At 46.2% G+C, this 13,093-nt stretch overlaps 1 protein-coding gene across 4 annotated transcripts in view; it reads left to right on the forward strand.

Annotated features, from left to right (window-relative positions):
* FDFT1 (farnesyl-diphosphate farnesyltransferase 1) overlaps nucleotides 1-10,687 on the forward strand; it is a 32,154-nt gene extending 21,467 nt beyond the window's left edge. For 3 of the 4 annotated variants that reach the window (XM_081269092.1, XM_081269094.1, XM_081269091.1), the window contains 3 exons: nucleotides 2,755-2,931; nucleotides 4,380-4,532; nucleotides 10,131-10,687. In XM_081269092.1, coding sequence (XP_081125218.1) covers nucleotides 2,755-2,931; nucleotides 4,380-4,532; nucleotides 10,131-10,352 — 552 coding nt within the window. In that variant the 3' untranslated portion in view covers nucleotides 10,353-10,687. Of the gene's footprint in view, nucleotides 1-2,754; nucleotides 2,932-4,379; nucleotides 4,533-5,189; nucleotides 5,272-10,130 lie in introns of those variants that run through there. The other variant, XM_081269093.1, reaches the window with a different exon arrangement.
* Nucleotides 10,688-13,093: the final 2,406 nt, after the last annotated feature.

The raw sequence follows: 13,093 nt of genomic DNA on the forward strand, positions 1-13,093 counted from the left end.
GCTGCATCCTCAGTCCATTTTATATTTTGAGACAGGATCCTGATTAGTTGCTCAGTCTGGCCTTGAACTTGCACTCCCCCTGCCTTAGCCTTCCAAGCAGTTGGGACTACAGGCCTGCACCACTGCACTTGGCCCTCTCCCTCTTCTTGCCACAGACCTCTTCTGGTGTTTTAATAAGCTTGTGGCCAGGTCTTTATGATCTGAATTTGATATGCCCATGCATCCATGTGCTTCTTATTAATTTGGTAAGTCTGCAGATGGTCATTTTTATTGGCATAATTTATCAGTTGAAACCTTATAGTTGTACCAGGCAGATGGTGGTGGTTGACTTGTTCAAACAAAGTGTATGTAGAGTCTTTCTGCCTCAGCACTTCAACTCAAAATGGAGTACTTATTATAGTCTACTGCTTTACAAAGTGGAGTAACTCAAGTTTAGGCACAGCTTTGGAAATTGCTGTTCCGTACATGATGGAGTAACTCAATAATGCCGTCTGCTTTCCATTTATTTATTTTTGTAGTGGGGATTTAATCCCCGAGGGTGGTTTACCACTGATCTACATCCTCAGCCCTTTTTATTTTTTATTTTGAGACAAAAATCTCAGTAAGTTACTGAGGCTGGGCTTGAACTTATGATCTGTCAGTCTCCTGAGTCACTGAGATTACAGATGTGTGCCCTGTGCCCAGCTCACATTGTTATATAAATTTTGAATCATAAAGTTGATCATTATATTCAAGTCATTAGTATGATACTGTGATTTATGAGAGATGTACATTTGGACTAAGGCAGGAGGATTGTACGTTCAGGGCTGGCCTGGGGAACTTGGTGAGACCCTCAGCAACTTAACAAGATCTTGTCTCAAAATAAAAAATAAGAGGGATAGGGTATGGCTCAGTGATAGAGTGTTCCTGGTTCAATCCCTTTTACTGAAAAGAAAGAAAATAAATATTTGGTCTATGTCAGTTTTCTGGCACACTGCTCCTAAAACCTATGGAATCTCCCAAGAGATAAGTTTTCTTAATATGCTAATGAGACTGAATGGAGGGACCATTTGCCAAGGGATACAACATGTGATTAGAAGGTTGTAGGTTGAGTTGATCCCAGTGGCTAATGATTTAATCCATCATCCTATATAAGGAGCTTCCCTAAAAACCCACAGGACTGGGATCAGATAGCTCCTTAGCTATAGGGTGGCACCCTAGAGGTCATGCAAACCCCTTTTCCCACACGTCTCCAAATGCATTTCTGACTCCTGGCTGTTCATCTGTGTCCTTCATAATACTAAACCATGAAACATAGTGCTTCCCTGAGCTCTGTGAACCACTCCACTAAACTACACCTAAGGAGGGTATTGTGGGAACCCCATTTCATAACCAGTTGGTCACAAGTCTAGGGGGCAGTCTTTTGAAGTGACCTGTGGGATCTGAAGCCCTCTCTGGGTAGAGATCGTTAGAATTGACTCCGCTACAGAACGCCCAGTTGGTGTGAAGTTGGGAAGCCTTCTGGAACTGTGTTTCTGGGGAGGCTGGTTCTGAGGGAGGGACACAGGTCACCTGGGATGTGTTCCTGTGGGGCCTTTCAGTTTATAAGAATGCCAGGGATGCAAACAGCAAAATCCAGAGTGTAGGAAATCTGTCAGGCCACGGGGCAAGAAAAAGAATGAGAGAGACCCTGAAGGTTGAGACTTATGACACCCACCGTAGCCAATGGTGGGTCTTGTTTAGATCCTCATTTGAACAAACAAGGGGAGGGGAAGTTAGAGAATCGGGAATTTGAATACTATTGTTTGTTAAATATTAATATTATATTTTAAATATACAATAAAGTTTCCTTATCTTTTGGGAATTCATAATAAAGTACTTATGAAATGATACATTAGGACTTTACTCTAAAATAATTCAGGAGTTGGGGGTATAGATAGAACAAAATTGGTCACATGTCCATTGTTGAGGCTGGATGATGGGTAAAATGAGGTTTCATTAAGCAGTTTTTTCCATGTTCCACAGAACAGTTTACTACCATCAATCTTCGTTATTTAAGTGCAAATTAAGAATGTATAGCGAATTTGACTTTTAGTAGAATCTTCTAGTCTTTTTAGGCCTAGTCATTTATTTTGAGGAAGTTAAAGAATTACCTAAGAATAAAAGTTACTCTCCAAAGAATCCTAGATAGTGTCACTAAAGATCATCAAACCAAAATAAATTAATTAATTTAAAATTCATCAAACCAATCTCACTGGAATTGATATTTTTTGACTTTCAAGTTTGTAAGATGCAGAGAGGTAATGTTCCTGGAGTGCAGACCCTTCTGTTTGTCCCATTTGTGCTTGCTCAATAGCATTCTTACGAGATCAGGAATGGAGTGTTAATCTTTCATTATTTTGAGGCCTGGTTATCCTGAATGGTAACATGTAGTTTGTAGTGCTGCCATAGCTGATTGTGTACATAGCTGGGCTTGTTTGGGACTCAGCTGACATCTTCCAGCTGCAGGAGGCTCTTTAAGTGAGTCTAAGGCGTTGCTTAGTGCCCGAGTCCTGGGTGTCTCTAAGGGACACCTTCCCAGTGTGCACTGTGATTGGCCTTGACTGCTATCAGATGTCTTAGATCAGGCTCCATCTCTATGAGAAATGAGTCAGTAGTGAAGAGACCTGATCACAGAGCTGATTCACAAAGCCACTATTTTTTTGATCTCTTAATGTCATCTGTAAATTCTCCCGTGCACACGTTGACTTGTTCTTTAATCTCCGTACCTGGTAGGTTTGGAGCAGGTATGTTAAGAAGCTGGGGGATTTTGCTAAGCCAGAAAACATTGACTTGGCGGTGCAGTGCCTGAATGAACTGATAACTAATGCCCTGCACCACATCCCTGATGTCATCACCTACCTGTCAAGACTCCGGAACCAGAGTGTGTTTAACTTCTGTGCTATTCCACAGGTATGGATTGGGGCTCCTCTTGGTGTGTGTAAAAGTGGGGGCTGAAGGGAGTGGAGCACTGGTAAGGGGGTGGAGTGCAACCGACTCTTCTGTACTCGGGGACAGTATTCCTTAGCGGGTGACTCCAGTGTGTCTCCTCTTGCTGGAGAGCAGGCAGTGACTTGCAGTGACTCACAGTACCCCTTTGCCTCCCGGCACTACATTCAGCTCAACCTCAAGGTTAAGTCTGCTCATTTCCAGAACCAACCTTCTGAATTCACCTTTTGCCCCTTAACTATTCTGAACTAGCTAGATTCTTATGGTCAACAGTTTAATCAAGGGCTGTAGTGTAGATTTATTGGGAAATCAGGGTAAAACTTAGGTGAAGCTGTTATTATTTTTAAAAATCTTTATTAAACACCTAATATTCCTGTATTTTTCTAGACTTAGGATAACAAATCCTGATCTGTCGATCTGGCCCCTTGATGTTCTAGGAGTTTGCTCCTGTTAATTGCCTTCACCAGTTATTTCAGTTATTGACTCAAGTTTAACTGAAGAAAGTGAAAAGATTTAACTAGTTTAGAAATTTGGTTTGATTTTGTTCTACTCTGACTACTTTCAAATGGTAGTTGGAACTAAAATCTGCATGTCTAAGGTTCCCATTATCCTAAAATAATTTGCTGTTCAGAATAGGAAATCGTACCCTCCTATTGTTTTTCTTCCTATTCATTATTTTGTGTGGTGTAGAGCATTGAACCCAGGGTGCTCTGTCACTGAGCCCACATCCTCAGCCCTTTCTATTTTTTATTTTGAGACAGTGTCTTACCAATTGCCTAGCTGTCCTTAAACTTGTGGTCTTCCTGCCTCAACCTCCTAAGTAACTAGGACTGTGAAGATTCGGAAGGGGCAGGTACCCACCATACCCTGGCACCTCATAGTAATTTTTTTTTAAATTTTTTTTTTTAAAGAGAGAGAGAGAATCCTTCAATATTTATTCTCTAGTTTTCGGTGGACACAACATCTTTGTATGTGGTGCTAAGGATCGAACCCGGGCCGCATGCATGCCAGGCGAGCGTGCCACCGCTTGAGCCACCGCTTGAGCCACATCCCAGCCCATAATTTTTAATATTTAATAATTATGTTCATTGTAGTAAAAAATGTAAAATTCTTTCCAGATATTATTTTGACTGTATTTCAGATCTAGTGACCCATTGCTCTAGCATGGGGAATGACAGATTAACATTTTTTCTAAGTAAAATGATAACTTTTGGGGCTGAATTACAGAATAATCTAAAACTGCAGAAGTGCTTGATCTTGTGTGTTGTTGAGAAAGTGGGGTGGGAAGGCAGAAATCTGGGGCGCTCTCTTGGTCAGTTGCTCACAGCTCTCACTTGGCCTTCTCACCTTGTCCTGCTGAGGATTGCTCGCCCGGCCGTTACGACATTTTCTCCGTCTCCTGCTGTCTCTAGGTGATGGCCATTGCTACCTTGGCGGCTTGCTACAATAATCAGCAGGTGTTCAAAGGGGTGGTGAAGATTCGGAAGGGGCAAGCAGTGACCCTGATGATGGATGCCACTAACATGCCAGCTGTCAAGGCCATAATATACCAGTATATGGAAGAGGTGGGTTTTGTTTAGCTCCCTGGATAATTTGTAGCTACTTTATGATTTAGATAATGTCACTGTTCACACATACCATGTTTGGAAATTAGATGATCCTAACACCTCGCTCTGCTATGGCATGAAGAGACAGGAGTTGGTATCCTTTATGTACAGGAGCTGAGCTGCTGGTTCTGGGCAGCGCAGGATCCTGGTGAGAAGAGGTCCATGAAGCAAGACATAAGATGGAGCTTCTGGGTAGAATTTTTTTTTTTTTTTTTGTAGTGCTAGGGATAGAACCCAGGGCATTGTGCATACTGGGTAGTGCTCTACCACCGAGCTACGCCCCCAGCCCCAAGAGCTGGGAGGTGAGGTTTAGACCAATCAGACTTCTGTTTCAAGGGTGAGTAACATGAAGGTGATGCTTGTGTAAGCTAATGGAGCACGTGGCTGAGTGGATCCCGTGCTCTAGTCCAGGTTGTTCCATCACATCACAGGGCTCAACTGGAAACCATGGAAGAGAATTCAGCCAAAACAGAACCATCAAGTTGCAGTCTTTTCTAAGTTTCTTTTGCAAGTCTTGTTTTCAAATGCCACAACCAACCTATTAGATAAAGCATACCCATTCAAGCCAAATCTTCGACTATAGAGGGTTTGACTAGCTTCACAACGGTTTTCTAGGAGGCTGGATCTGGGGCGCTCTCTTGGTCAGTTGCTCATAGCTAGACTGTAGCCCTGAGATTACTGGTTCTCAGTGGCAATGATCTGCCTGCCTTTCACCAGGGACGATGGGAAACTTCTGGGGATGGTTCTTATTGTCATGCCTGGTGTGTGTGTGTGTGTTGGGGGAGGTGCTACTGGAATGGGGTGGAAGCCGTGGTCTTACTGAGATGCAAGTGAAGGCCCTGCTCCTTCCTCCCCTGCTGCGCTGGCCCCCAGGGCTGCTCTCAGCAGCTGTCACCACAGCCCTACAGGTGCTGGGCAGCTCTGCTCTTTGCTCCGATTTCTTTTACATGTCGCATGTGCTTTTGTATTTCCTCCTCCTCGTGTTTCCCACCTGACCCCAGCATTTCTCCCGGGAGTTCGTCTGTAGGAGTGCTAAGAGAAGACCAAATATATTTTTTAAAAAATATTAAAATTCCTGAAGTAACCAAAAATTGCTACAATCACTGTGTGGTTCACCATATTATCTCTCATTTATTTTGAGCTTCCTAATAAGTGGGTGCTTATTGATATCAAGGAAATGGAGCTAGAGCCATAATTTGGATTCAGGTCTGATCAGAAATTGGGTGCTCTGGACTACAGTTCCCAGGGGTTCATTTACCCTTTCTCAACAGAATTGTGCCATTTTAAGCACTATTTCTTCATTTTATATAAATTAGAAACATGTTAAGTAGTATGCAGTTCAGAGATTGTTTTTGTATTCTGATCACTAATTTTTAGAAAACAATTTTTAAAAATTTTATGGGGCACTAGTATGTACCAAGTCCTGGTTTTGATCCCCAGCATCTTTAAAAAATTTTTTTAAAAAAAGGCAGTTGCACTCCTGTGTTAAAGTTCATATTTCACTTGGGTTGCCCTTTACTGTTAGCAATGCAGTTTGTGACTCATGGCTTGGAGGCCAAGGTGGACGGATTATGATTGGCTGACCTCCTGATTTGTAAGTTCGGTCTCACAGGAATTCAGCTGCTTTTGCAATTTAAGGACACAGTTGGATAGCTGTAACAGGGTGGCCCACAAAGCTAAAAAATAGATCTGGCCCTTTAGGAGAAAGTTGACTGACCTCTGATCTAGGGCATTAGTCGTTCTGTTTGAAACTGCCCTTGAGAAACTCAGGGTAATTTGAAGGAAATGCTAATACTTAAGTTGATTTGATAGAGAAATATCTGTGAAGATGTGTGAGTCTGAAGCGTAGAATCTGATAATGGTTTTAGTGTCAGCATTTGGGACATTTTCAAATGAAGTTTGACATGAAGCCTTGTGTGAAGTCCACCTTTGCTGGTGTCCAGATGTTCACTGATCTGTTTCTCTTCACTAAGTCTGCCCTCTACAGTATGAAAGGACATGCTTCTGCTCTGTGGACTCCGTGCTTGGCCATAGTGGGTGTGCACCTGGAAGAGGCTCCTCAGAGCTTCTCCTTGCACACCTCTGAACTTGCCTGGGTGGCGGGGGGAGTGAGGACCCAGGGTCTCCTGAGCAGGTGGATGGACACTGCTTCCGGCCCTCGTCTGGCCCTTGATTCAAGCCGGCCTGCACACTGTCAGCCTAGGAGGCGGGGAGAAGATCAGCCTGCTGTTTTGGGTTAGCAGTAAATGTGCTGGCAAGCAGCCAGAAGTGCTCATTCCCCTCTTGGCCAGGTGAATTTCTTGGCCAGGGAGCCGTAGTCTTCTCATGGAAGCTTGCTGCCCCTGTGCCCTGTGGGTACATGAGGGCATCACAGGCTCTAGAGCCCTCGTTGACTAGAAACTGGTGCTTGGCACAGTGGCACTTGACATGATGATGGTGTCTCTCCTGGAGACCCTTTTGCTCTCCTGCTTCTATCACTGTCTCCTCTTCAGCCTTTGCCTCTGCCTGCTCCCGGCCTCTCTGGCTTCTCTTCCATCTGCGGTGCTGCCAGAGTTCCAGCCTGATCTCCCTCTTTCCTTACTGACAGATGCTCTCTGGCTGCTGCGGCAGCTCCCCGCACTGAGTGCAGCTCACTCCTGCCAAGAAACCACCATCAGATTCTGCTGCTCGAGACTCACGAACCTTCAGAGCTATTTCTCTGTCAAATCAACTGAAGTGTTAGCATTTCCTTCAGAATGCCTTGAGTCCCTAGGGCAACTTCAAACAAAATAACTGATGTCCTAGATCAGAGGTCAGCCAACTTTCTCTTAAAGGGCCCAGAAATATAGCTTTCTGGGCCATTTTTATCTTTTTTTGTCAGTTACTCAGTTCAGACCTGGGGTAGGAGCTTTAAGGTTTTTGGTTGGTTGTTTTGGTGAATGACATTGCAGTACACCCAATTTTAGAATCCTGGGGGCATCCTAGAGTTCTTTTCTCCCTAGTCCTATATGTAAGCAGTCCCTAGGTCTAGCCTTATCTGTCTTTATGCTTTCATATGAGTCAGAAGGTTGTGTGCTTTACCCTCGGACCTAGCAATTGTAGCCTCTATTCTACAGAAACCTGCAGACGGTGTTGAAGAATGTCTGTGTGCAGCCTTTGTCTTGAGTCAGTTCTAATTGGCAGGTGTGTTAGCTCTCCCTCACTATAATAAAATACCTGAGGTAATTATTCAATTAAATCATAAAGGTTCACTCGGGCTCTGTTTTGGAGACTCCAGTCCATGTTTGGCCTCATGATCTCAGGCCTGTGGCAAGGCCACGCATCATGGCAGGAGTATGGTGGGGTGAAGCACCTCTTTTCTATCCAGAGCCGGGAACAGAAGAAGAAGACTAGACCAGGTCCCACAGGCCCCTTAGGGGCACACCCTCGGTGACCTAAGAACCTCACTAGGCCCCAGCTCCAATAGGTCCAAGCCTTTATTCAACACACAGGCCTTTGGGGACTTTAGGTATTCAAAGTAGGCAGTAGAGAATTTATCATATGTGACACATTCATGTTGAGAAGATTGTGATAAAAAAAAGGCATTTTGTAAAATGGAGTGAAAAAATCAAATTATAGAAAAGTGTTGACCCTAGTTTTTAAATTACATATGTAATTTCATGTGTATGATATGCATTCACATTTATACATAACTCTAGATGATGTACTTTTATACGTGATGACTTATGGGTTTATCAGTAGGCTTGTAGGCCATAATATATATGTTAGCCTATGGATGAGGAAGACTGGGGGCTTTGACTTTTTTTCGGTACTGGGAATTGAACCCAGGGGTGCTTAACACATGAACCACATCCCCAGCTCTTTTTAATGTTTTATCCAGAGACAGGGTCTCACTGAGTTGCAAGTGCCTCGCTAAGTTGCTGAGGCTGGCTTTGAACTCATGATCCTCTTAACTCAGCCTCCTGAGTTGCTGGGATTACAGGTGTGTGCCACCACAGCTGGCTCCCAACTTTTTCTTTTGTACTGCTATCACAAGCAGAATTTCATTGTCTCAATTTTATTTTATAGAAATTAATGTTAGTGTCTTCCCTCACCTGATTGTCTCTCTAGTTATCTTTCATATCACAATACCTGACATTAGCTATCATTAGCTTGTTGCTGCAGGCATATTCTTTTATTTCCTCATTGTATTAAATTCCCACTGTGTTTTTGGAGGATAAGGGTGGCAAGAATAGAAGACATCTTTGTAAAAAATACCCATCATATAAAGAAAATTTGGGGTAATGATTTTATTTAAAACGTACCTGTTGTGTCTTCTCCGCTGTGTGCAGACCTGGGTCAGAACATTATTACTTCCACTCATAACCTTCTACCTGGCTTCTCAGTTCCATTCAGTATTTGCTGAGGGCCTACTGTGTGACAGGCACAGTGCAGAGCTAGAGATCAGAAGGTGAATGAGAGAAGCAGTCTAGTAAGAGAGACCTGTACCAGTGTATTGTTTCCACAAAAGTGATAAGGTCAGAGTTTGTCTAGGAGAATGACTCTTAGCCCAGCCTGCAGGTGCGGGGAGGGATAGTACGGGAGCCAGGATGTGGAGGTGCATCTGAGAGAGGGTGTGGGAGGGGAGAAGGCAGCAGTGTACAGTAGAGCCAGGCGCTGTGGCGCATGCCTGTAATCCCAGCAGCTCGGGAGGCTGAGATAGGAGGATCACAAGTTCAAAGCAGCCTCAGCCAAAAAAAAAAAAAAAAAGTGTGCCTTGCATGCATGAAGCAGAGGAGCACAGTGGCCTCCGCTTGGAGGGTGTGTGCCCTGGCCGTGGTGCCTCATGTTCACTGAAGGAGCTCAGACTCTTCCAGAGGTGAGGGTATGGAAAGGTTTCAGTCTCTCTGTGAACAGACGAGCAGACTGGGCTCAAGCAGAGAGGCAGGAACTCAGCATGGGACAGCTGAGGTGACTGACCAAGGCCTGGCCTTGAGCAGTAATGGAGGGCAGTGTGTGTGTGGGGGGGTGGACACTGCAGTGCTTCAGAAGTTTGTGGAGCAGAAAGGTGGCTTGGGACTTCCTGCTTCCTGGCCATTCCACACGCTGCGTCTTTTGCCTAACTGTTCTGCCTGCTTTTCCAGAATCACTTCCTTTTTTCCGCACTACTCGGGTCAGCCTAGTTGAACTGTCAACATTTGCTGTGTGCCTGGCCTGTGGGGTGCTGGAGTCTGGGATCCGCATGGTGCCACCCCTCGAGGTTCTCAGTAGCTGCCTCTCAGTAGTTGAACTGTCAACATTTGCTGTGTGCCTGGCCTGTGGGGTGCTGGAGTCTGGGATCCGCATGGTGCCACCCCTCGAGGTTCTCAGTAGCTGCCTCCTGTGGGCTGGGTGGACGTGTTGCCCCTTAGTTGGTGTGAAGGACCTGGGTTGACACCCCTGCCTGGTCGGCAGTGAGGGGGCAGGTTACTTCCACGTCCTCTGGGCCTGTTTCCAGGTCGCTGCCTGCCTGTTGAGGACTGCTGTAAGAGGTGACCACAGGAAATGCTAAAGCACTGGACGCCTTCCGTGGCACTCACAGCTTTTCCTCTTCAACAGATTTATCACAGAATCCCCAGCTCGGACCCATCCTCCAGTAAAACCAGGCACATCATCTCCACCATCAGGACGCAGAATCTTCCCAACTGCCAGCTGATCTCCCGAAGCCACTACTCCCCGCTGTACCTGTCCTTTGTCATGCTCTTGGCTGCCCTGAGCTGGCAGTACCTGAGCACCCTGACCCAGGTCACAGAAGACTATGTTCAGACAGGAGAGCACTGACTGGGAGCTGTTGGGAGCCGCCGTTCGCGTGCAACGGAGTCACCGTTCTCAGGGGTGGATGTTGGCTTCCCTTTATTCCTACTTTAATCCCTCAAAGAACTACTTGGACCTTCACAGACTGAAATACAGAGTTTAAAAGAATATGAAAATACAAGGAAAGTGGGCCTTGCCCTCAGCACGCTGTGCTTGCAAGTCCTGGTCACCCTGCTGCACCGTGGGACGGCAGATATCTCCCTCAGTGAGGCCTGGCTGCAAGAATGATTAAATGTGTTTATGTTTAATTTGAAGCAACCTTTGAATACTGTCAGTAGAAAATGAAGTGACTTTTCCTTCTGTCTGGTGCCTGGTTTCCCCCTCATTCTGTTCCCTCTAGTTGGGCTGAACGTGGTAGATGTGAATGCAGAGTTCTAGTTGTTTCCTAAGAGTGCAGACTTGCCTCTACACAAGGATGCAGGGAATAACGTCTTGGCATTATTTTCTCATTTGAAAGGGCCCTTCAGTAAAGGTGTTTCTGGATATTTACAGTAATAGGTGCAATTGCTCTCTGTCTAGTGCAGTTCACCTGAGCCCACTTGACCATGGGATAGATGGAGTTAGTGATCAGAGGACGAGGGCATCTGTTGCCACTGTGAAGCCAGTTAGCAAGTACCAGGAGGGACAAGCTGGCTGTCCTGGGTAGCAGTGGCCGAGCAGGTGGGCAGGCGACAGGGTAGCTGCTCCCTGGCTGCCTCCCTGTGAGGCTGGTCATCTCAGCTGCATTCAGACACATGAAGACTTTTCCTCCTAATCTATACACCAATGTCTCAAGAAAGGGAGAGCTATTTTCAGATGAAGGTCAAGTGGCACCCAGCCTCGTTCCCCCTCCTTAACCCCAGCACAGCCGGGGCTGGTGTAAACTCCCTCCTGCCGTGGCTCAGTGCATCTCTGCCTGGGCAAGGAAGTCATGGTTCCCTGCCAAGGGTCTGTCCAGAAAAGCCCTTGGGAGAGTCAGCGTGGCCGGCACTGCTGTGAGGCATAGCTCTCTCTTGTCACATTATCAAAATGCCTGAGGCTGGGTTACCGTATGTGGGAAAAGGAGTTCAGGACTGGAGATGTGACCCGTGGTGGGGTGCTCACCCAGCACAGGTCTGAGCCCCAGCAACACAAGGGGAGGAGGGGAAAGGCTTCTTTATAAATGCTCACAGTTAGGGAGACTGGAAGTGAAGGTTGGGTGGCCCTGCCTGTCCAGCCTGGGGTCCGGGCCCCCTGGAGGACGGCATCACAGTGGTGGGAGACTGGGAGCGAGAGGGAGTCGGGGCCCAGCGGGCTCTTTTATAACAGACTCACTCTAGAAGGTCAGCAGTCACCCCTTCTGAAGGTGAGTCCCCACCACCTCCATGTCACTACCCTGAGGTCCAAGCCTCCTGCACACAGACGTCTGGAGGACACCCGGGGCACTGCAGTGTGCACAGCCTCGTGTCCCCGTCTACTGCGTGTACGGTGACTTGACGACTGAATTTGGGTTTTTCCTAAGTAATGTTGGGTTAGCACTGTTACAGAAACGGGTTTTCTGTGACCACTAGAGACACCTGGCTTAAGTTTGGGTCCATGAAGATTTATAGTTAATTGGTTTGTTTAGGCTCAGCCCTGGACAAACTTGTCATCAATGCTGAAGCCAGTTAAGGTAACTTGCTGTATGGAATAGAATGGGCTGTGAGCCAGGCACAAAGTACTTTGCCAAGACTCGACTTGGGATTTTAAGGTAAGTTGTTACAAATTTGCATGTTGCATTCCCCCTGCCCCAGTACTGGGGACTAAACCCAAGGGCACTCTATCACTAAGCTACATCCCCAGCCCTTTTTAAGACGAGGTCTCCCCAAGTTGCCCAGTCTGGCCTTGAATTTATGATCCTCCTGACAGCCTCTGGAGCCACTGGAATTACAGGCATGTGCCACATGTCCTGCTTGATTTTATTTTTTTAGTATAACTGTACATAAATATTCATCTAAAATTCAAACAATTGGGCATCCTGCTCCCCACTTTCAGTATCATTTACAGCATTCGACACGGTCTGTTTCCTGTTCACAGATTATTCCACCCAGCCCATCAGAATCTAGGAATTTAAAATGAACAACAGCTGGGAGTGGGAGCTTGACCTCTATGGTTAACTACTGTGCCATTTCCCAGGGGCGCTGGTGTGTGTAGGGGGAGAGGTAGTCATTTTTGGCAGTTTTGGAAACTTGAGCTCTTAAGTTTGTGGTTTTGAAACATCAGTGTGAATCACAATTACCCCATCACCGGGGCCACAGACTTTCTGACCTAGTAAAGTTCTCAGGTGACAGGAACCGGGCTGGTGGAGAGATCAGGCTAAAGAACACTGCTCAAGGGCATTGTTCCTCAAACTTCAACCTCCTTAGGAATGAGTGTGTTTGGTCAGGCTGCTTGCTGACTCAAGTGCAGCGCTCATTCTAGCACTGGCTAATGGGCAGTGAAGCTGGGCTGCAGCCCATTAAAGTGGCAAGGCTCCCAGAGGACGGTGCTCTGAGGCCTAAGAGAGGAAAGGTGGAACTCTCCCAGACTGACCTGCAGGGAAGACTGAAAGGGCACTGTCCTGCCGTCCTCCCATGTGGACAGGCGTCCAGGAGGACCCTTGGAGCAGACGTGATCCAGGGGGTCATTTCTGGCTGACTAAAGCCTTGAAATCCATCCCAAACACTGCGAAGCAGGTTCTTCTGGTAAAGCCTTCACGTGTGATGCTGTCC

Source organism: Spermophilus citellus, assembly GCF_964194105.1.
Source record: "Spermophilus citellus genome assembly, chromosome: 16".
Classification (NCBI taxonomy): Eukaryota; Metazoa; Chordata; class Mammalia; order Rodentia; family Sciuridae; genus Spermophilus; species Spermophilus citellus.